General features: G+C 47.9%; 1 protein-coding gene across 1 annotated transcript in view; it reads right to left on the reverse strand.

Moving 5' to 3' along the window:
* Window positions 1-631: 631 nt before the first annotated feature.
* The window catches only part of LOC121844098 (rab-3A-interacting protein-like), a gene marked incomplete at its 3' end in the record, with an annotated part of 55,695 nt that continues 33,101 nt past the window's right edge, over window positions 632-23,225 (reverse strand). Inside the window, 8 exon segments of the mRNA XM_042313987.1 lie at window positions 632-760; window positions 5,739-5,872; window positions 5,875-5,941; window positions 7,422-7,499; window positions 8,410-8,505; window positions 17,254-17,446; window positions 19,373-19,651; window positions 21,685-21,784. Of these exon segments, the coding sequence (XP_042169921.1) occupies window positions 632-760; window positions 5,739-5,872; window positions 5,875-5,941; window positions 7,422-7,499; window positions 8,410-8,505; window positions 17,254-17,446; window positions 19,373-19,620 (945 nt within the window).

Consider the following 23,225-nt stretch of genomic DNA (forward strand, 5'->3'; position numbering starts at 1 on the left):
ACAGGTTATAACAGCTCCAGACATTATACTGCTCCCTGATGGAATACACAGGTTATAACAGCTCCCAGACATTATACTGCTCCCTGATGGAATACACAGGTTATAACAGCTCCAGACATGGATATGACCACAGGTACTGGAGTGACAGGTTTTCCAGACATTATACTGGCTCCCTGATGGAATCACATCGGGTTATAACAGACATTAGACTGGCTCCTGATGGAATATGGATATGACCACAGGTACTAAGAGTGAAGAAGTTTTAGACTGGTGAGTCCATCTGGAAACCAGACAAAACCAGAGCACTTGGTAAAACAATGTTAACAGCTAGAGTCATTTAGGATTTTAATGAGTTTTAAAATCATAGAGCTGACGACATGCAGGACACAGAATAGGTCTTCATGAACTATCATACATCCTGCACTGGGCATTAGTGTACCTGGAGGAGGTGAGGGTGTGTGTGGTGTGTGTCACTGTGGAGAAGGTGTGTGTGTGTGTGTGTGTGTGTGTGTGTGTGGTGTGTACCTCACTCTTGGAGAAGGTGAGTGTGAGTGTGTACCTCACTCTTGGAGGTGGTGAGGTGTGTGTGTGTACCTCACTCTTGGAGGTGGTGAGGTGTGAGTGTGTGTACCTCACTCTTGGAGAAGGTGAGACAGGGGTAGATGTCCTCTCTGTAGACTCTCTCCAGGAAGGAGCTGTTCCTCTCCAGACTGGGCTCCTCCTTCCACAACTTAAACTCACTAAACAGGAGACTGTCCAGCTGAAGAGGAGGAGGAGGAAGAGAAGGGGTGGAGGAAGGAGTAGGAGGGGGGGTGGAGGAAGAGGAGTAGGAAGAGTAGGGGTGGAGGAAGGAGGAGGAGCAGGAGTAGGGGGGTGGAGGAAGGAGGAGGAGGAGCAGCAGGAAGAGTAGGGGTGGAGGAAGGAGGAGCAGGAAGAGTAGGGGTGGAGGAAGGAGGAGCAGGAAGAGTAGGGGTGGAGGGGCAGGAAGAGTAGGGTGGAGGAGGGGGCAGGAAGAGTAGGGGTGGAGGAAGGGGCAGGAAGAGTAGGGGTGGAGGAGGAGGGGCAGGAAGAGTAGGGGAGGAGGAGGAGCAGGAAGAGTAGGGGTGGAGGAAGGCAGGAAGAGAGGGGTGGAGGAGGAGCAGGAAGAGTAGGGGTGGAGGGAGGGCAGGAAGAGTAGGGGTGGAGGAAGGAGGGAGGAAGAGTAGGGGTGGAGGAGGGGCAGGAAGAGTAGGGGTGGAAGGAGGAGCAGGAAGAGTAGGGGTGGAAGGAGGAGGCAGGAAGAGTAGGGGTGGAGGAAGGAGGGCAGGAAGAGTAGGGTGGAGGAAGGAGGAGGAGCAGGAAGAGTAGGGGTGGAGAGAGGAGGAGGAGCAGGAAGAGTAGGGGTGGAGGAAGGAGGAGGAGCAGGAAGAGTAGGGGTGGAGGAAGGAGGAGGAGCAGGAAGAGTAGGGGTGGAGGGAGAGGAGGAGCAGGAAGAGTAGGGGTGGAGGAGGGAGGGTGCAGGAAGAGTAGGGGTGGAGGAAGGAGGAGTAGGAGCAGGAAGAGTAGGGGTGGAGGGAGAGGAGGAGGAGCAGGAAGAGTAGGGGTGGAGGGAGAGGGAGGAAGGAGCAGGAAGAGTAGGGGTGGAGGGAGAGGAGGAGCAGGAAGAGTAGGGGTGGAGGGAGGAGGAGGAGGAGACAGGAAGGTGGAGGGAGGAGGAGGAGGAGCAGGAAGAGTAGGGGTGGAGGGGGAGGAGGAGGAGCAGGAAGAGTAGGGGTGGAGGGAGGAGGAGGAGCAGGAAGAGTAGGGGTGGAGGGAGAGGAGAAGGAGCAGGAAGAGTAGGGGTGGAGGGAGGAGGAGGAGCAGGAAGAGTAGGGGTGGAGGGAGAGGAGGAGCAGGAAGAGTAGGGGTGGAGGGGGAGGAGGAGGAGCAGGAAGAGTAGGGGTGGAGGGAGAGGGAGGAGAGCAGGAAGAGGAGGGGTGGAGGAAGGAGGAGTCGGGGGTGGAGGAAGAGGAGGAGGAGCAAAGTAGACACTTTAATGTCACACACATACCTCAACAACATAACTTCCACACACCAACAGACTAGATCCCCTCTTCAGCCTCCTGCAGGAAGATAGTTATGGACGATTCATTCTGCTGTATTACAGTGCTCACAGATCTGTTTCACTCCTATTCATACCTACTGATAGTCCAGCTTCATGAGGGTCACTGCAAACAGGGAGGGTGGAGAGAGCAAGAGAGAGAGAGAGAGCAAAAGAGAGAGAGAGAGCAAAAAAGAGAGAGAGAGAAGAGAGAGAGAGAGAGCAAAAGAGAGAGAGAGCAAAAGAGAGAGAGAGAGCAAAAGAGAGAGAGAGCAAAAGAGAGAGAGAGCAAAAGAGAGAGAGAGCAAAGAGAGAGAGAGCAAAGAGAGAGAGAGCAAAGAGAGAGAGCAAAGAGAGAGAGAGAGCAAAAGAAGAGAGATAGAGCAAGAGAGAGAGCAAAAGAGAGATAGTATATTAAAAAGAGAGAGAGAGCAAAGAGAGAGAGAAGGAAAAGAGAGAGAGAGGAAAAGAGAGAGAGAGCAAAAAGAGAGAGAGAGAGAGCAAAAGAGAGAGAGCAAGAGAGAGAGCAAAAGAGACAGCAAAAGAGAGAGACAGCAAAAGAGAGAGAGACAGCAAAAGAGAGAGAGACAGCAAAAGAGAGAGAGACAGCAAAAGAGAGAGACAGCAAAAGAGAGAGAGACAGCAAAAGAGAGAGAGACAGCAAAAGAGAGAGACAGCAAAAGAGAGAGAGACAGCAAAAGAGAGAGAGACAGCAAAAAAGAGAGAGACAGCAAAAGAGAGAGAGACCTAAAGAGAGAGAGACCTAAAGAGAGAGAGACCTAAAGAGAGAGAGACCTAAAGAGAGAGAGACCTAAAGAGAGAGAGCTAGAGGAGGGAGAGAGAGAGTGAGCTAGAGGAGGGAGAGAGAGAGCTAGGAGAGAGAAAGAGCTAGAGGAGAGAGAAAGAGAGAGAGCTAGAGGAGAGAGAGAGAGCTAGAGGAGGGAGAGAGAGAGAGAGCTAGAGAGAGAGAGAGAGAGCTAGAGAGAGAGAAAGAGAGAGAGAGCTAGAGGAGAGAGAGAGAGAGCTAGAGGAGAGAGAAAGAGAGAGAGAGAGCAGAGAGAGAGAGCAAAAGAGAGAGAGAGCAAGAGAGAGAGAGAGCAAAAGAGAGAGAGAGAGCAAAAAAAGAGAGAGAGAGAGCAAAAAGAGAGAGAGAGCAAAAGAGAGAGAGAGAGCAAGAGAGAGAGAGAGAAAGAGAGAGAAAGGAAAAGAGAGAGAGGAAAAAGAGAGAGAGAGCAAAAGAGAGAGAGAGAGAGAGCAAAGAGAGAGAGCAAAGAGAGAGCAAAAGAGACAGCAAAAGAGAGAGAGACAGCAAAAGAGAGAGAGACAGCAAAAAGAGAGAGACAGCAAAAGAGAGAGACAGCAAAAGAGAGAGACAGCAAAAGAGAGAGAGACAGCAAAAGAGAGAGACAGCAAAAGAGAGAGAGACAGCAAAAGAGAGAGAGACAGCAAAAGAGAGAGAGACAGCAAAAGAGAGAGAGACCTAAAGAGAGAGAGACCTAAAGAGAGAGAGACCTAAAGAGAGAGAGACCTAAAAGAGAGAGACCTAAAGAGAGAGAGACCTAAAGAGAGAGAGCTAGAGGAGGGAGAGAGAGAGCGAGCTAGAGGAGGGAGAGAGAGAGCTAGGAGAGAGAAAGAGCTAGAGGAGAGAAAGAGAGAGAGCTAGAGGAGAGAGAGAGAGCTAGAGGAGGGAGAGAGAGAGAGAGCTAGAGGAGAGAGAGAGAGAGCTAGAGGAGAGAGAAAGAGAGAGAGAGCTAGAGGAGAGAGAGAGAGAGCTAGGAGAGAGAGAAAGAGAGAGAGAGAGCTAGAGGAGAGAGAGAGAGAGCTAGAGGAGAGAGAAAGAGAGAGAGGAAGGAGGAAATATGCAGAATAATAACGCTAGCCCTCAGCAGCAGAGAGAAGATGAGGAGTGAGAGGTAAAGGAGAGGGCTGATGGATCAGTGATTTATCTCTGGGTAAGGTTTCACTGACCCAAAGACATTACCGTATGAGAGAGAAACAGGGAGGGAGCAGGGGGAGAGACAGGGGAGGGAGAGAAAGAGACAGAGAGAGGGTCTCCCTCCACCAAAAAACAACATGTCTATGAGCTTCTTCAATGTACAGGTGTGGCTGAAATCTGGTGTCAACAGTAACAGGGACCGACAGGGCAGCTGGCCAGAGAAACCAGGACTAAAACGCTCCTACAGTAGAAAAACGGTTTCATGACATTGTGTCGGTCTCAAACTTACTGTTACACTGTGTCACCTTGATACAGCTACAGTAGGAACGCTGATGTCATGGTCATTACCTGCTTCCCCCTCCACTGCCTATTTTAAACCTGCATTTAACCAGGCAACTCAGTTAAGAACAAATTCTTATTTACAATGACTGCCTTGTTCAGGGGAACAGTGGGTTAACTGCCTTGTTCAGGGGAACAGTGGGTTAACTGCCCTGTTCAGGGAACAGTGGGTTAACTGCCCTGTTCAGGGGAACAGTGGGTTAACTGCCCTGTTCAGGGGAACAGTGGGTTAACTGCCTTGTTCAGGGGAACAGTGGGTTAACTGCCTTGTTCAGGGGAACAGTGGGTTAACTGCCTTGTTCAGGGGAACAGTGGGTTAACCGCCTTGTTCAGGGGAACAGTGGGTTAACTGCCTTGTTCAGGGGAACAGTGGGTTAACTGCCTTGTTCAGGGAACAGTGGGTTAACTGCCTTGTTCAGGGGGGCAGGAGGACAGATTATGACCTTGTTCGCTCTGGGATTCGAACCAGCAACCTTTGGGATCTATAGACGTATGCCATTTCCAAATAGGCAGTTTAAGACACACAATACATGGTTCCTTATGGTTGACCTGGATATTGTATAGCCACCAACTAAACATACAGTAGTTCTGTCTGCAGAGGCATGTTTGTCATCTTTAACTCATATCTACTCCTCAGGGAGCAATAACTCAGGAGACAACGTGTCAGTTCTACTCCACACTGACGTACAGAGGGAGATGGCACTGCTCAGGCAAGATGAATCAATAAGGAGTTGATAATAAACGACTCACTGCTCAGGCAAGATGAATCAATAAGGAGTTGATAATAAACGACTCACTGCTCAGGCAAGATGAATCAATAAGGAGTTGATAATAAACGACTCACTGCTCAGGCAAGATGAATCAATAAGGAGTTGATAATAAACGACTCACTGCTCAGGCAAGATGAATCAATAAGGAGTTGATAATAAACGACTCACTGCTCAGGCAAGATGAATCAATAAGGAGTTGATAATAAACGACTCACTGCTCAGGCAAGATGAATCAATAAGGAGTTGATAATAAACGACTCACTGCTCAGGCAAGATGAATCAATAGGGAGTTGATGATAAACCAGGTCAACAGAACCCACAGCACGTATAAACCATGTGGAGAGCAGAGCCGGAGAAGCCCTGGCTGACATGTGGAGCCATTTGCAGGGAAACTGAAAAAGCCAGTAGTGAAATAGTTCAGGAAGACAAGAGCAGGCGGTAACTGAAGGAGTCCAGAGGGTGATTACATCTGACTGCATGTCTGTGTGTGTTACGTCCATGTGTGTGTGTGTGTGTGTGTGTGTGTGTTACCTCTCTGCAGTCTCGTACGATGGGCTGTGTGGTGCTCAGTTCCTGTGTGTGTGTGTGTGTGTGTGTGTGTGTGTGTGTGTGTGTGTGTGTCTGTGTGTGTTACCTCTCTGCAGTCTCGTACGATGGGCTGTGTGCCGCTCAGTTCCTGCCCGCTGCCCAGCATGGCGCTGCTGGTACTCTTGTTGCGGCCATGACCCTTCTTGAAGGGAGCCTTGGAGCCCCCAGGAAGGTCGTGACAGGGGAGGTGGGGGACGTGGACAGGACCAAGGTCTTTAGGGCAGACACCTCTGCCTGGAGCACATCAATCTGGGGGTGGAACATCACACATATAGAACCCATATAGATACAGGTCTATCTTCTGTCTCGTCTCACACCGTTCTGACAGAGAGGTGAGGAACAGGTCTATCTTCTGTCTCGTCTCACACCGTTCTGACAGAGAGGTGAGGAACAGGTCTATCTTCTGTCTCGTCTCACACCGTTCTGACAGAGAGGTGAGGAACAGGTCTATCTTCTGTCTCGTCTCACACCGTTCTGACAGAGAGGTGAGGAACAGGTCTATCTTCTGTCTCGTCTCACACCGTTCTGACAGAGAGGTGAGGAACAGGTCTATCTTCTGTCTCGTCTCACACCGTTCTGACAGAGAGGTGAGGAACAGGTCTATCTTCTGTCTCGTCTCACACCATTCTGACAGAGAGAGGTGAGGAACAGGTCTATCTTCTGTCTCGTCTCACACCGTTCTGACAGAGAGAGGTGAGGAACAGGTCTATCTTCTGTCTCGTCTCACACCGTTCTGACAGAGAGAGGTGAGGAACAGGTCTATCTTCTGTCTCGTCTCACACCGTTCTGACAGAGAGAGGTGAGGAACAGGTCTATCTCCTGTCTCGTCTCACACCGACTGTTAGACTGATAGGATATGATCTACAGGACTGTTACTGTCAGACTGATAGGATATGATCTACAGGACTGTTACTGTCAGACTGATAGGATATGATCTACAGGACTGTTACTGTCAGACTGATAGGATATGATCTACAGGACTGTTACTGTCAGACTGATAGGATATGATCTACAGGACTGTTACTGTCAGACTGATAGGATATGATCTACAGGACTGTTACTGTCAGACTGATAGGATATGATCTACAGGACTGTTACTGTCAGACTGATAGGATATGATCTACAGGACTGTTACTGTCAGACTGATAGGATATGATCTACAGGACTGTTACTGTCAGACTGATAGGATATGATCTACAGGACTGTTACTGTCAGACTGATAGGATATGATCTACAGGACTGTTACTGCTATCACTCACAGAAATGATACACCCTGCTATTAAAGCAGCCAGACATGGTGCACTACATTCAGTACTTTCCTGTGGTTTCCATTAACAGCCAGCCGGGAGGCTGTAGTGGTGTGACTGACACCTTTAGTGAAGAGGCAGCACATAAATCAGCCAGCACTCCATCCCAGACACACACGCCTGCAGTATTGTCATGAGAAGACTATCAGACTGGGTCAGCCACTCCATCCCAGACACACACGCCTGCAGAATTGTCATGATAAGACTAATCAGACTGGGTCAGCCACTCCATCCCAGACACACACACCTGCAGAATTGTCATGAGAAGACTATCAGACTGGGTCAGCCACTCCATCCCAGACACACACGCCTGCAGAATTGTCATGAGAAGACTATCAGACTGGGTCAGCCACTCCATCTCCATGAGGGTAACAGTCATGTAGACACAGTAGTATTGAACATGGTTGTGAATGGGTCCTCACCTTGTTCAGAGCTTCCTTCAGCTGCTTCTCAGCCGTCGACTGTTTGATGTTGGCCTCACGCACCATCTTGTGAGCTTCCTGTAAGAAGGCACGAGACGTTAGACCCACAATGCATCACTCGTCGCCCTGACCTCTAACCCCTACCGACTCCTGACACAAAACAGAGAACCCAGCAACCAAACAAGTCAAGATAACCTGAGTCAGAGTCACAGCTGGCACCAAACACCCAGAGAAAAGCAGGTTAGTGTCTTTACAAACTAACAAGAGCTTTGAAAACAGGAGAGAGGAGAGACAAAGGAGACCGAGAAAAGAGAGAGGATGGAAACTGTTAATCTAGCTACGTAAGAGAAGGGGGAGAGACAAAGGAGACCGAGAAAGAGAGAGAGGATGGAAACTGTTAATCTAGCTACGTAAGAGAAGAGGGGGAGAGACAAAGGAGACCAAAGGAGAGAGAGAGAGAGAGGATGGAAACTGTTAATCTAGCTACGTAAGAGAAGGGAGGAGAGACAAAGGAGACCGAGAAAGAGAGAGGATGGAAACTGTTAATCTAGCTACGTAAGAGAAGGGGGAGAGACAAAGGAGACCGAGAAAGAGAGAGGATGGAAACTGTTAATCTAGCTACGTAAGAGAAGGGGGAGAGACAAAGGAGACCGAGAAAGAGAGAGAGGATGGAAACTGTTAATCTAGCTACGTAAGAGAAGGGGGAGAGACAAAGGAGACCGAGAAAGAGAGAAAGGATGGAAACTGTTAATCTAGCTACGTAAGAGAAGGGGGGAGAGACAAAGGAGACCGAGAAAGAGAGAGGATGGAAACTGTTAATCTAGCTACGTAAGAGAAGGGGGGAGAGACAAAGGAGACCGAGAAAGAGAGAGGATGGAAACTGTTAATCTAGCTACGTAAGAGAAGGGAGGAGCGAAGCCAAAACACTGATCACAAGGAGGGCAGTCTCAGTGTTTCTGGGGGGGATGAATTAGCCGGTCGGACCAACCTCAAACAGGCTAGCAGTGAGCTCCTCCAGTTCCTGGCCCAGTTGGTCCCTGACTTTAGAAAGCCTTTCACACTCCTCGTCTTTCAACTTAACATCCTTAAGAAATGAAAAAAAAAAAAAAAAAAAAAAAAAACAGACAAACACAAAACGTGATGAACGTAAATATAAATGACCAGGTAATAATAATGACAAAGGAAAATCAAATGTGGTTTATTTTAACAGCAGAAATAAGATGAAACAAATCAAAAATGTGAAATGGAACCGTGACTTGGTGTGTGTGAATGTTGTGTGTGTAGACTTAAGACAGGCATGTACCGGAAACACACACAGTTCAGTTGACAGCAGGCCAAGTTTCGATAGCTGGAATCAAAACGTTTATATTACCCTAATAATATATTACCCTGTACAGTAAATGTATTGCAGAGCAATAAAATACCTAGTTCCTGGAAGGGATCTTTAACAGTGTGTGGCCCTTATTGTCCTATACTAGTTCCTGGAAGGGATCTTTAACCTCTCTAGGGACGGTAGCGTCCCACCTCGTCAACAGCCAGTGAAACTGCAGGGCACCAAATTCAAAACAACAGAAATCTGACACAGCGGTTGCATTAATTGTAAAACATACAAACAAGACTGTAATGCCACAAGGATAAGAGACTGAAAAGGGCAACAAGGAAATAGAGATAAACCACAACACTGGCACCAAAAAGCTGTACTAATATTTTACACCATTTTAAACATACACTTGTTGTAAATCCAGCCACAGTGTCCGATTTCAAAAAGGCTTTACTGCGAATACACACCAAATGATTATGTTAGGACAGCACCTAGCCACAGGGACAGAGCCAAGTCGCAGAAAAACACAGCCATTTCTCCAGCCAAAGAGAGGAGTCACAAAAAGCAGAAATAGATTAAATTAATCACCCACCTTTGATGATCTTCCTCAGATGACACTCATAGGTCTTCATGTTACACAATACATGTATGTTTTGTTCGGTCGGTAAAGTTCATATTTATATCCAAAAATCTGAGTTTCCATTGGCGCGTTATGTTCAGTAGCTCCAAAACATCCGGTGATTTTGCAGAGAGCCACATCAATTTACAGAAATACTCATAATAAACATTGATAAAAGATACAACTGTTATGCATGGAATTTTAGATCCACATCTCCTTAATGCAACCGCTGTGTCAGATTTCAAAAAAACTTTACGGAAAAAGCACACCATGCAATAATCTGAGTACAGCTCAGAGACCAAAACAACCCAAACAGATATCCGCCATGTTGTGTCGTCAACAGAAGTCAGAAATAGCATTATAAATATTCACTTACCTTTGATGATCTTCATCAGAATGCACTCCCAGGAATCACAGTTCCACAATAAATGTTTGTTTTGTTCGATAATGTCCATCATTTATGTTCAAATACCTTGTTCACTTGTTCAGTACACAATCCAAACTCACGACGCGCGATCACTAGGAGCAGATGAAAAGTCAAAAAGTTCCGTTACAGTCCGTAGAAACATGTCAAACGATGTATAGAATCAATCTTTAGGATGTTTTTAACAAAAATCTTCAATAATGTTCCAACCGGAAAATTCCTTTGTCTGTGGAAATGGAATGGAACAGAGGTAACTCTCACGTGAACGCGCGAGACTGAGCTCGTGGCTCTCTGGCAGACCTCTGACTCATTCCCCTCTCATTCTCCCCCACTTCACAGTAGAAGCATCAAACAAGGTTCTAAAGACTGTTCCACATCTAGTGGAATCCTTAGGAAGTGCAACATGACCAACATTCCACTGTATCTTCAATAGGGAATGAGTTGAAAAACTACAAACCTCAGATTTCCCACTTCCTGGTTGGATTTTTCTCAACTTTTTGCCTGCCATATGAGTTCTGTTATACTCACAGACATCATTCAAACAGTTTTAGAAACTTCAGTGTGTTTTCTATCCAAATATACTATTATATGCATATTCTAGCTTTTATGGCTGAGAAGCAGGCAGTTTAATTTGGGCACGCTTTTCATCCAAAATCCCCAATGCTGCCCCCTACCCTAGAGAAGTTAACAGTGTGTGGCCCTTATTGTTCTATACTACTTCCTGGAAGGAACATGGACATCCCCTGTAGGCTGTATAAACTGGGTGTTGTCCATGTCATATAATACAACAGAAACATCCTGTGTCCATTTGACCTGCTGCTTCTTAGTAAATATAACTTTATAGTGAGGCTACACCCACTAACCCCCACCCACATGCTGATGCAGTAACGGTTGTTCACCCAGTAATTATATGTGAAGAGCTACACACCACACACACACACACACACACACACAACACACACACACACACACACACACACACACACACACACACAGGGATTACCTGTCCCTCCTCTGGCAAGGTGACACCTCTTCACACATTGTTTTGTTAACAAACCCAGTAGTTAAATAACTTTCCAGGGCCTGACCAAATACAACAGGACAGACACTAGTGGTAAACAACAGGACAGACACTAGTGGTAAACAACAGGACAGACACTAGTGGTATTCTAGACCGTGGTAAACAACAGGACGGACACTAGTGGTATTCTAGACCGTGGTAAACAACAGGACAGACACTAGTGGTATTCTAGACCGTGGTAAACAACAGGACAGACACGAGTGGTATTCTAGACCGTGGTAAACAACAGGACAGACACTAGTGGTATTCTAGACCGTGGTAAACAACAGGACAGACACTAGTGGTATTCTAGACCGTGGTAAACAACAGGACAGACACTAGTGGTATTCTAGACCGTGGTAAACAACAGGACAGACACTAGTGGTATTCTAGACCGTGGTAAACAACAGGACAGACACTAGTGGTAAACAACAGGACAGACACTAGTGGTAAACAACAGGACAGACACTAGTGGTAAACAACAGGACAGACACTAGTGGTATTCTAGACCGTGGTAAACAGGACAGACACTAGTGGTAAACAACAGGACAGACACTAGTGGTATTCTAGACCGTGGTAAACAACAGGACAGACACTAGTGGTAAACAACAGGACAGACACTAGTGGTATTCTAGACCGTGGTAAACAACAGGACAGACACTAGTGGTATTCTACACCGTGGTAAACAACAGGACAGACACTAGTGGTATTCTAGACCGTGGTAAACAACAGGACAGACACTAGTGGTATTCTAGACCGTGGTAAACAACAGGACAGACACTAGTGGTATTCTAGACCGTGGTAAACAACAGGACAGACACTAGTGGTATTCTAGACCGTGGTAAACAACAGGAACAACAGGACAGACACTAGTGGTAAACAACAGGACAGACACTAGTAAACAAAACAGACAGGTATTCTAGACCGTGGTAAACAACAGGACAGACACTAGTGGTATTCTAGACCGTGGTAAACAACAGGACAGACACTAGTGGTATTCTAGACCGTGGTAAACAACAGGACAGACACTAGTGGTATTCAGGACAGACCGAGTGGTAAACAACAGGACAGACACTAGTGGTAAACAACAGGACAGACACTAGTGGTATTCTAGACCGTGGTAAACAACAGGACAGACACTAGTGGTATTCTAGACCGTGGTAAACAACAGGACAGACACTAGTGGTATTCTAGACCGTGGTAAACAACAGGACAGACACTAGTGGTATTCTAGACCGTGGTAAACAACAGGACAGACACTAGTGGTATTCTAGACCGTGGTAAACAACAGGACAGACACTAGTGGTATTCTAGACCGTGGTAAACAACAGGACAGACACTAGTGGTATTCTAGACCGTGGTAAACAACAGGACAGACTCCATTGGCTGGCTGGGTCTTTTTATTTATTATTCAATGGCTCAGATTAGTAGAGAGCTAGTTGGGAGCTGGCTTACAACGTACACACACACACACGCCCGGACAGGGTTCCCTCTCGCTCATCGAACACAAGGTCATCGCCATGCCGACAGAGGCAGAAGGGTGAGAGTAGTGATCAACGCAGGAAGTGGAGGGAGGTAGATAGTAGTAGTGATCATCGCAGGAAGTGGAGGGAGAATGGGCAGGGAACGGCAGGAAAGGGGGAAGAAGGTAGAGGTGGGATGAGATGGAAGGAGAGGAAGAAAAGGTAAGGGGCTGACCCTGCTGGTTCTGGAGCGGACAACTTGTCTGAGCTGCGTAGACTGTCTGGGGGAATCAGTGATTTACCTGTCTGTCTGTGATTGGCTGGTCACCTGTTAAGGCTGTACAGACCCATAGCCTTAAACTGATTGGGAAGGAGGAACTGGGTGTTTCCCTCTCCTTATTGGAAGAGACACTGGCAACAGGACAGCAGTCAGTCCTGGTGCAGCCAGAATGGGTAATACAGGGAGGAAGACACACAGCTTTCTCTGAGGGGAAATGGCAGAGGGATCGTCAAGAATTGTGATTCCAAATCCATGAGGGGTCACCATAAGGTCAGCAGTGGTCAATAAGAACACCTGAGGATGACTGATTGGTTCAATCTAACCTCCCCCGGGCCACCCTGCTATTAGCATGACCCTGCACCTCATTGGAGTGGTCTGATTTGGTGCATCTGTGATAGTGAATGAGGTCCAGTCTAATGGCTGTAGTTATAATCCAGGACTTCCCTGATGCTAATGGAACTGAAGGAGCCTCCAGGGGATACTGGGGTTTCCTCTAGTACAGTAGCTAGCTAGCTATGATTCAGCACCACCTTTTCTAGTACAGTAGCTAGCTGGTGATTCAGCACCACCTTTTAGTACAGTAGCTAGCTGGTGATTCAGCACCACCTTCTAGTACAGTAGCTAGTTGGCGATTCAGCACCACCTAGTACAGTAGCTAGCTGGTGATTCAGCACCACAAGTCTCTCTCGCACACCCCCTCTCTTTCACTCATGATTTTCTGGCTGTCGTTCTCTCGCTCTCCTTCAGTCTTACAATCTTTCTTTCTCTCTCCCACATCCCTGCTCTGAGCGCTCTGAGCAGCAGGACTGAGACAGACAGAATGTGGGTGCAACTGGCAGCTGCGTCTCTCTCTCACACCATCTCATTCCAGAGATCTCTAAATCAGGTAGTGAGATGACACCTTGACTCTGTCTGGCACACCAGTGTAGAGGGGGAGACTTAGAATGTTCAGAAGAAACAGAGGTAAAAACAACAACAACGTTTGAAGCAATAATTGACACGTGACAAACTCCTGTTTGTGGTTCTAATATGCTGCTCTGATAGAGGCCGAATGAAGAAGCTGAATGAAGAGGCTGAAAGAAGAGGCGGAATAGGAAGATGGCGCCTAATTGAGATGGCAGCGTCGCTTCTAGTCCTTAGGAAACTGCGTAGTATTTAAACATTTTCTGAAGTATTATTTCTTACATTGTTAGCCCAGAAAACCTTAAGTGTTATTACAAACAGTCGGGAACAGCTATTGAATATCAGAGAGACGTCAACTTGCCAGCACAACCAGGAATACGACTTTCCCAAAGCAGATCCTTTGTCTGCACCTCCCAGGGCATTTGAACTGATTCCAGAGGCCGATCCAAAACAACGCAGTCGGAGGAGAAGGTTGCAGAGCGGTCTTCTAGTGAGGCTTCGGATGCACGCACACCACCCAACGCTTCCGAGTACATTACTCGCTAATGTCCGGTCCCTAGTTAACAAAGTAGACGAAATCAGGGCAAGAGCTGCTTTCCAAAGAGATATCTGGGATTGTAACGTGCTCTGTTTAGCGGAGACATGGCTAGCTAGCTGGGGACATGCTGTCAGAGTCCGTACAGCCAACGGGATTTTCAGTGCATCACGCCGACAGGAACAAACATCTCTCCTGTAAGAAGGAGGGTGGGGGTGTATGTTTCATGATTAAGGACTCATGGTGTAATTGTAACATACAAGAACTCAAGTCCTTTTGTTCACCTGACCTAGAATTCCTCACAATAAAATGCAGGCCGTATTAACTCCTAAGAGAACTCTCCTCGGTTATCGTCACAGCCGTGTATATCCCCCGCAAGCGGATACCAAGACAGCCATCAAGGAACTTGAAAACCATATATCCTGAGGCTGCATTTATTTTAGCTGGGGATTTTAACAAAGCTAATTTGAGAACAAGGATACCTCAATTCTATCAGCATATCGATTGCAGTACACGAGAGAGTAACATGCACGACCACTACTACTCTAACTTCCGCGATGCATACAAGGCTCTCCCCCGCCCTCCTTTTTGCTAATCTGACCATGACTCCATCTTGTAGCTCCCCTCCTACAGGCATAAACTATAACAGGAAGCGCCCGTGCTTAGGTCTATCCAACGCTGGTCTGACTAATCGGATTCCACGCTTCAAGATTGTTTCGATCACGTGGACTGGGATGTTCCGGGTGGCCTCAGACAATAACATTGACGTACACGCTGACTCGGTGAGCGAGTTTATAAGGAAGTGTATAGAAGATGTTGTACCCACTGCAAATATTAAAACCTTCCCTAAACAGAAACCGTGAAATGATGGCAGCTTTCGCGCAAAACTGAAAGCACGTACCACCGCATTTAATCATGGCGACTGGGGAACATGGCCGAATACAAACAGTGTAGTAGTTCCCTCCGTAAGGCAATCAAACAAGTTAAGCGTCAGTATAGAGACAAAGTGGAGTCGTAATTCAACAGCTCAGACACGAGACGTATGTGGCTACAGACAATCACGGATTACAGCAAAAAAAACAGCCCCGTCGCAGACGTCTTACTCCAAACAAACTAAACAACTTCTTTACTCGCTTTGAGGACAATACAGTGCCACCGCCACAGCCCGCTACCAAAGACTGTGGGCTCTCCTTCTCCATGGCCGACGTGAGTAAAACATTTAAACGTGTTAACCTTCGCAAAGCTGCTGGCCCAGACGCCATCCCTAGCCGCATCCTCAGAGCATGCGCAGACCAGCTGGCTGGTGTGTTTACGGACATATTCAATCACACCCTAGGACAATCACACCCTAGGACAATAACCACCCGAGCCACTACCTGTTCACCCCGCTCCCATCCAGAAGCTGAGGTCAGTACAGGTGCTTCAAAGCAGGGACCGAGAGACTGAAAAACAGCTTTAATCTCAAGGCCATCAGATTGTTAAACAGCCACCACTAACACAGAGGTGGCTGCCTACCTACAGACTTGATATCATTGGCCGCTTTAATAAACGGAACACTAGTCACTTTAATAATGCCACTTTAAGAATGTTTACATATCTCACATTACTCATCTCATATGTATATACTGTATACTACACTATCTATTCTTTACCATCTATTGCATCTTAGCCGCTCTGTCACTGCTCATTCATATATTTTATACTTATATATTAACATCCTGTTCCTTTACTAGATTGTGTGTATTAGGTTTTGTTGTGGAATAGTTAGATATGACCTGTTAGATACTGCTGCACTAGAAGAAAAAGAAACGCACACCTATTAAGACGAGGTGCTGGCTAGCGGAGTAGAACACCTATTAAGACGAGGTGCTGGCTAGCGGAGTAGAACACCTATTAAGACGAGGTGCTGGCTAGCGGAGTAGAACACCTATTAAGACGAGGTGCTGGCTAGCGGAGTAGAACACCTATTAAGAGGTGCTGGCTAGCGGAGTAGAACACCTATTAAGACGAGGTGCTGGCTAGCGGAGTAGAACACCTATTAAGACGAGGTGCTGGCTAGCGGAGTAGAACACCTATTAAGACGAGGTGCTGGCTAGCGGAGTAGAACACCTATTAAGACGAGGTGCTGGCTAGCGGAGTAGAACACCTATTAAGACGAGGTGCTGGCTAGCGGAGTAGAACACCTATTAAGACGAGGTGCTGGCTAGCGGAGTAGAACACCTATTAGGTGCTTAAGAACACCGAGGTGCTGGCTAGCGGAGTAGAACACCTATTAAGACGAGGTGCTGGCTAGCGGAGTAGAACACCTATTAAGACGAGGTGCTGGTGCTGGCTAGCGGAGTAGAACACCTATTAAGACGAGGTGCTGGCTAGCGGAGTAGAACACCTATTAAGACGAGGTGCTGGCTAGCGGAGTAGAACACCTATTAAGACGAGGTGCTGGCTAGCGGAATAGAACACCTATTAAGACGAGGTGCCGGCTAGCGGAGTAGAACACCTATTAAGACGAGGTGCTGGCTAGCGGAGTAGAAACTTGAAAATAAAAGAGAGCCGCACACTCTAAGAGCTCAGATGCAAAAATGTGATTACCAACGTTTCAACAGCCAAGCTGTCTTCATCAGGATATAATTAATTCCTGATGAAGACAGCTTAGAGTGTGCGGCTCTCTTTTATTTTCAAGATACTGCTGCACTGTCAGATCTAGAAGCATAAGCATTTAGCTACACCTACAATACTAGTGACCAATAGAATTTGATTTGATTTGAACGAAGAGGCTGATAATAACATGGTAAAATGGAATAGATCATCAGACTGAACAAAGCACTGTTCCTGTAGAATCACTGGTCAACCAATCACCTTGCCTGCTCAGACCCAACCCCTTCCGTTCCAACACGCCCATTCAAACTCTGGTTACGAGGCAGCGATAGTTCTCACTCATCAGAGTTGGCTGGAGAAAGCAGCATTCAGGAGCGTCGGGTTAAAAATAAACATTGGCAAGAGGCTTGTGGGGTAATTTCAGAGAACACAGGAGATAACATGTTGGTCCCCTGCCGTTGATTTCAACAAGGCTGCTTTGATGCGGAGGAGAACCACACATTCCTTCTGCATGGATTTCACTGTTATCAACTGATGTGAGACCATTCAACTAGTAGACACACAACCAGAGGGAACATACACATGACATGGGCACAGTGTGTGTGTGTGTGTGTGTGTGTGTGGCCTCTTACCCTCTGTGCCTTGGCTAGCTCCTCCTTCAGTCTCTCATTGGCTTTCTCTCTGATCTCCATGACTGAGGGGCTGCGGAGGCGGGACAGGCTGTCATTGGTCAGACTCGGAGACTCCTCCCCTTCCTCTCCAGACAGGAACACCCCTTCTGCTGACTCCGCCTCTGACCGGACAGGGGGTTCCAACCCCAGAACGCTGCAAGGAATCATGGGTACACTAATGTAAGCGTATAGGAGGGTTGGCTGATTACTACAGGGATCAATCAGTCATCACTGATCAGCACTATTGACTGTATGATTAGTGGTGATAATGATCCAGCTATCATTGCCTGGTTGGACATTAAGCCTAGTAAGCATGTTTTAATGTATGAATTAGCATCCCAGTGGGCTAGTCATCAATAGTACGTTTTAAGTGTCAATGAACACTGCTTAGTGGAACCCTTGACTTGTATTGAATACATTGCCTGGTTAATACCGACTGCACTGCGTAAAGAGATCCTAGCAGAAATCATGGCTTCATTTAAAACAGTTTCACCTGCTAGGATTTGTGTTCCATCTTCAAGATCTCTCTCTAGTATCTCTTTACATTGTGGTCGTCATGGGCCAGGTAACATATCTCTTTACATTGTGGTCGTCATGGGCCAGGTAACATATCTCTTTACATTGTGGTTGTCATGGGCCAGGTAACATATCTCTTTATATTGTGGTTGTCATGGGCCAGGTATTATCTCTCTTTACATTGTGGTTGTCATGGGCCAGGTAACATCTCATTTACATTGTGGTTGTCATGGGCCAGGTAACATCTCTCTTTACATTGTGGTTGTCATGGGCCAGGTAACATCTCTCTTTACATTGTGGTTGTCATGGGCCAGGTAACATCTCTCTTTACATTGTGGTTGTCATGGGCCAGGTAACATCTCTCTTTACATTGTGGTTGTCATGGGCCAGGTAACATCTCTCTTTACATTGTGGTTGTCATGGGCCAGGTAACATCTCTCTTTACATTGTGGTTGTCATGGGCCAGGTAACATCTCTCTTTACATTGTGGTTGTCATGGGCCAGGTAACATCTCTCTTTACATTGTGGTTGTCATGGGCCAGGTAACATATCTCTTTACATTGTGGTTGTCATGGGCCAGGTAACATCTCTTTACATTGTGGTTGTCATGTGCCAGGTAATATCTCTCTTTACATTGTGGTTGTCATGTGCCAGGTATATATATATATATATATATATATATATATATATATATATATATATATATATATATATATATATCTTTACATTGTGGTTGTCATGGGCCAGGTAATATATCTCTTTACATTGTGGTTGTCATGGGCCAGGTAACATCTCTCTTTACATTGTGGTTGTCATGGGCCAGGTACTATCTCTTTACATTGTGGTTGTCATGGGCCAGGTAATATATCTCTTTACATTGTGGTTGTCATGGGCCAGGTAACATCTCTCTTTACATTGTGGTTGTCATGGGCCAGGTACTATCTCTTTACATTGTGGTTGTCATGGGCCAGGTAACATCTCTTTACATTGTGGTTGTCATGGGCCAGGTAACATCTCTCTTTACATTGTGGTTGTCATGGGCCAGGTAACATCTCTTTACATTGTGGTTGTCATAGGCCAGGTACTATCTCTTTACATTGTGGTTGTCATGGGCCAGGTACTATCTCTTTACATTGTGGTTGTCATGGGCCAGGTACTATCTCTTTACATTGTGGTTGTCATGGGCCAGGTAACATCTCTCTTTACATTGTGGTTGTCATGTGCCAGGTAATATATCTCTTTACATTGTGGTTGTCATGTGCCAGGTATATATCTCTTTACATTGTGGTTGTCATGGGCCAGGTAACATCTCTCTTTACATTGTGGTTGTCATGTGCCAGGTAACATCTCTCTTTACATTGGTTGTCATGGGCCAGGTAACATCTCTCTTTACATTGTGGTTGTCATGGGCCAGGTACTATCTCTCTTTACATTGTGGTTGTCATGGGCCAGGTACTATCTCTTTACATTGTGGTTGTCATGGGCCAGGTACTATCTCTTTACATTGTGGTTGTCATGGGCCAGGTACTATAAGTCTGTTTCTCCAGGAGGGTTTCTTCCTGACCTTCCATTGTGGGGTTCTGTGCTGCCCAGTAGCCTAGGGGCAGAGTAGATGGGCTGGGTGGGCAGCTGGTCGGCTCGCAGGGCGTTGGGGGGGCAGGGGCTGGAGCTGAGGGAGGGTGTACGGTACAGGGCGCTGGAAGGGGAGCTGTGACATTGGGGTCTGGTGTCGGAGGTCAATCCGTGGAGGTCAGGGGTGGTGGGTGACGCCAAGTTGACCTCATGGAAGCCTTCGAGGGGTTCGCTGGCCATAGCCCTGCAGCTTCAGTCATCATACACCTCCCTGAGGAGAGGGGAGAGGAGAGAGGAGAGTGGAGAGGAGAGAGTGGAGAGGAGAGAGGGGAGAGGAGAGAGGAGAGAGGGGAGAGGAGAGAGGAGAGAGGGGAGAGGGGAGAGGGGAGAGGAGAGAGGGGAGAGGGGAGAGGGGAGAGGAGAGAGGGGAGAGGGGGAGAGGGGAGAGGAGAGAGGGAGAGGGGAGAGGAGAGAGGAGAGAGGGGAGAGGGGAGAGGGGGGAGAGGAGAGAGGAGAGAGGAGAGGGAGAGGGAGAGGGGAGAGGGGAGAGGGGAGAGGAGGGAGAGGAGAGAGGGAGAGGGGAGAGGGGAGAGAGGGGAGAGGGGAGAGGGGAGAGAGGGAGAGGGGAGAGGGGAGAGGGAGAGAGGAGAGAGAGAGAGGGGAGAGGAGAGAGGGGAGAGGAGAGAGGAGAGAGGGAGAGGAGAGAGGGGAGAGGAGAGAGGGGAGAGGAGAGAGGGGAGGGAGAGGGGAGAGGGGAGAGGAGAGAGGGGAGAGGAGAGAGGGGAGAGGGAGAGAGGAGAGAGGAGAGAGGGGAGAGGAGAGAGGAGAGAGGAGAGGGGAGAGGGGAGAGGGGAGAGGGGAGAGGGGGAGAGGAGAGAGGAGAGAGGAGAGAGGGAGAGGGGAGAGGAGAGAGGGGGAGAGGGGAGAGGAGAGAGGAGAGAGGGGAGAGGAGAGAGGAGAGAGGGGAGAGGAGAGAGGGGAGGGGAGAGGGGAGAGGGGAGAGGAGAGAGGGGAGAGGAGAGAGGGGAGAGGAGAGAGGGGAGAGGAGAGAGGAGAGAGGGGAGAGGAGAGAGGGGAGAGGAGAGAGGGGAGGGAGAGGGGAGAGGGGAGAGGAGAGAGGGAGAGGGGAGAGGAGAGAGGGGAGAGGAGAGAGGAGAGAGGGGAGAGGGGAGAGGGGAGAGGAGAGAGGAGAGGGGAGAGGGGAGAGGGAGAGGAGAGAGGGGAGAGGGGAGAGGAGAGAGGAGAGAGGAGAGAGGGAGAGGAGAGAGGGGAGAGGGGAGGGAGAGGGGAGAGAGGGAGAGGGGAGAGGGGAGAGGAGAGAGGAGAGAGGAGAGAGGAGAGAGGAGAGAGGAGAGAGGGGAGGGGAGAGGGAGAGGGGAGAGGGAGAGGGGAGAGGAGAGAGGGAGAGGAGAGAGGGAGAGGGGAGAGGGAGAGGGGAGAGGGGAGAGGGGAGAGGAGAGAGAGGAGAGGGAGAGAGGAGAGAAGAGAGGGGAGAGGGGAGAGGAGAGGGAGAGGGGAGAGGGGAGAGGAGAAAAGGAGAGAGGAAAGTCAAGGAGAGAGGGGAGAGGTTTGGGGTCAAAGGGAGAGACATCCAGGAGAGAGGAGACATTCAGACAGATCTAGGGGAGAGGGGAGAGGAGAGAGGGCAGAGGGGAGAGGAGAGGGGCAGGAAGAGTATCAGAGAGGTGAGAGGAGAGAGGGGAGAGGGGAGAGGGGAGAAAAGAACACGATTAAAACAAAATAATTACTGTTTGGGGTCAAACAGAGACATCCATTCTAGACTACATTCACACAGATCTAATTCTGCTATTTCAAGCAGACTACCCACAGCAGCAACAGTATCAGTGTGTGATCCCAAGTGTGGACTATGGAGTAGCTGATTAAACACTGTCTCCCTCTTCAGCCCCAGCAGGAGAGCAGACCAGACAGGCCACGGCTCCAGTCAGTGAGGACTGAGAGGAAACAGGTCATTCAGGGGAACGTTCCAGACAGGAACAGGCCAGTCTCTCTGAGAGGAAACAGGTCATTCAGGGGAACGTTCCAGACAGGAACAGGCCAGTCTCTCTGAGAGGAAACAGGTCATTCAGGGGAACGTTCCAGACAGGAACAGGCCAGTCTCTCTGAGAAGAAACAGGTCATTCAGGGGAATGTTCCAGACAGGAACAGGCCAGTTTCTCTGGCAGGAAATGTAGGTTTAGCTAGCCTGCACAACTAAGACTGGTTCCACTAAACTGTTTCATTCCAGAAGCTGTTTCAGTCATTCATTCATTCAGCTGAATTGAAACCAACAGGTATGAAACCTACCATTATGATGAATGTGTGTGTATTTAAAAGCTGATGATGTGATTGTGTGTGTAGTGGGTCTCCTCTTCAGTCAGGACAGACCTCCAACACTGACGTACTGCTGCAAGAGAAGACAGGAAGAGATGAGAGTTACTGTTGGGGGAACAGCTTGTTGGGGGAACAGCTTGTTGGGGGAACAGCTTGTTGGGGGAACAGCTTGTTGGGGGAACAGCTTGTTGGGGGAACAGCATGTTGGGGGAACAGCATGTTGGGGGAACAGCATGTTGGGGGAACAGCATGTTGGGGGAACAGCATGGGGGAACAGGGGAACAGCTTGGGGGAACAGCTTGGGGGAACAGCTTGGGGGAACAGCTTGGGGGAACAGCTTGGGGGAACATGTTCAGATGACAGATTTGGACAGTAATTAGCACCTAAATTGGAAAACACTACCTGTACAGTAACATGCTATACATGACGTCAGACCTCTGGCTTTTGACTGACAGACGTTCTGAACTAGAGCACCACAACAAGTTTTACAGATGATTTGTTGTCCGAAAGATGAGAGATGAGACGTTGAGGATTATAATTAATACCTCTGATGTCACACAAGCAAGACAAACACCTGTGAGTCCAAACGTACATTTCACATTTCTATGTCAGACAACTCATGTCATGTACAGTATCATCACTATGTATAATGTGCAGTTACCAAGTGACATGGGGTCACAACCTGGGTTGTTGTGAACAGAATGAGTCTGTTTGATGAACAGTTACCAGGTGACATGGGGTCACAACCTGGGTTGTTGTGAACAGATTGAGTCTGATGAACAGTTACCAGGTGACATGGGGTCACAACCTGGGTTGTTGTGAACAGAATGAGTCTGATGAACAGTTACCAAGTGACATGGGGTCACAACCTGGGTTGTTGTGAACAGAATGAGTCTGATGAACAGTTACCCGGTGACATGGGGTCACAACCTGGGTTGTTGTGAACAGAATGAGTCTGATGAACAGTTACCAGGTGACATGGGGTCACAACCTGGGTTGTTGTGAACAGAATGAGTCTGATGAACAGTTACCAGGTGACATGGGGTCACAACCTGGGTTGTTGTGAACAGAATGAGTCTGATGAACAGTTACCCGGTGACATGGGGTCACAACCTGGGTTGTTGTGAACAGAATGAGTCTGTTTGGTGACATGGGGTCACAACCTGGGTTGTTGTGAACAGAATGAGTCTGTTTGATGAACAGTTATCAGGTGACATGGGGTCACACCTGGGTTGTTGTGAACAGAATGAGTCTGTTTGATGAACAGTTACCAGGTGACATGGGGTCACACCCTGGGTTGTTGTGAACAGAATGAGTCTGTTTGATGAACAGTTACCAGGTGACATGGGGTCACACCCTGGGTTGTTGTGAACAGAATGAGTCTGTTTGATGAACAGTTACCAGGTGACATGGGGTAACAACCTGGGTTGTTGTGAACAGAATGAGTCTGTTTGGTGAACAGTTACCAGGTGACATGGAGTCACACCCTGGGTTGTTGTGAACAGAATGAGTCT

This window comes from Oncorhynchus tshawytscha, unplaced genomic scaffold (assembly GCF_018296145.1).
Source record: "Oncorhynchus tshawytscha isolate Ot180627B unplaced genomic scaffold, Otsh_v2.0 Un_contig_8617_pilon_pilon, whole genome shotgun sequence".
Classification (NCBI taxonomy): Eukaryota; Metazoa; Chordata; class Actinopteri; order Salmoniformes; family Salmonidae; genus Oncorhynchus; species Oncorhynchus tshawytscha.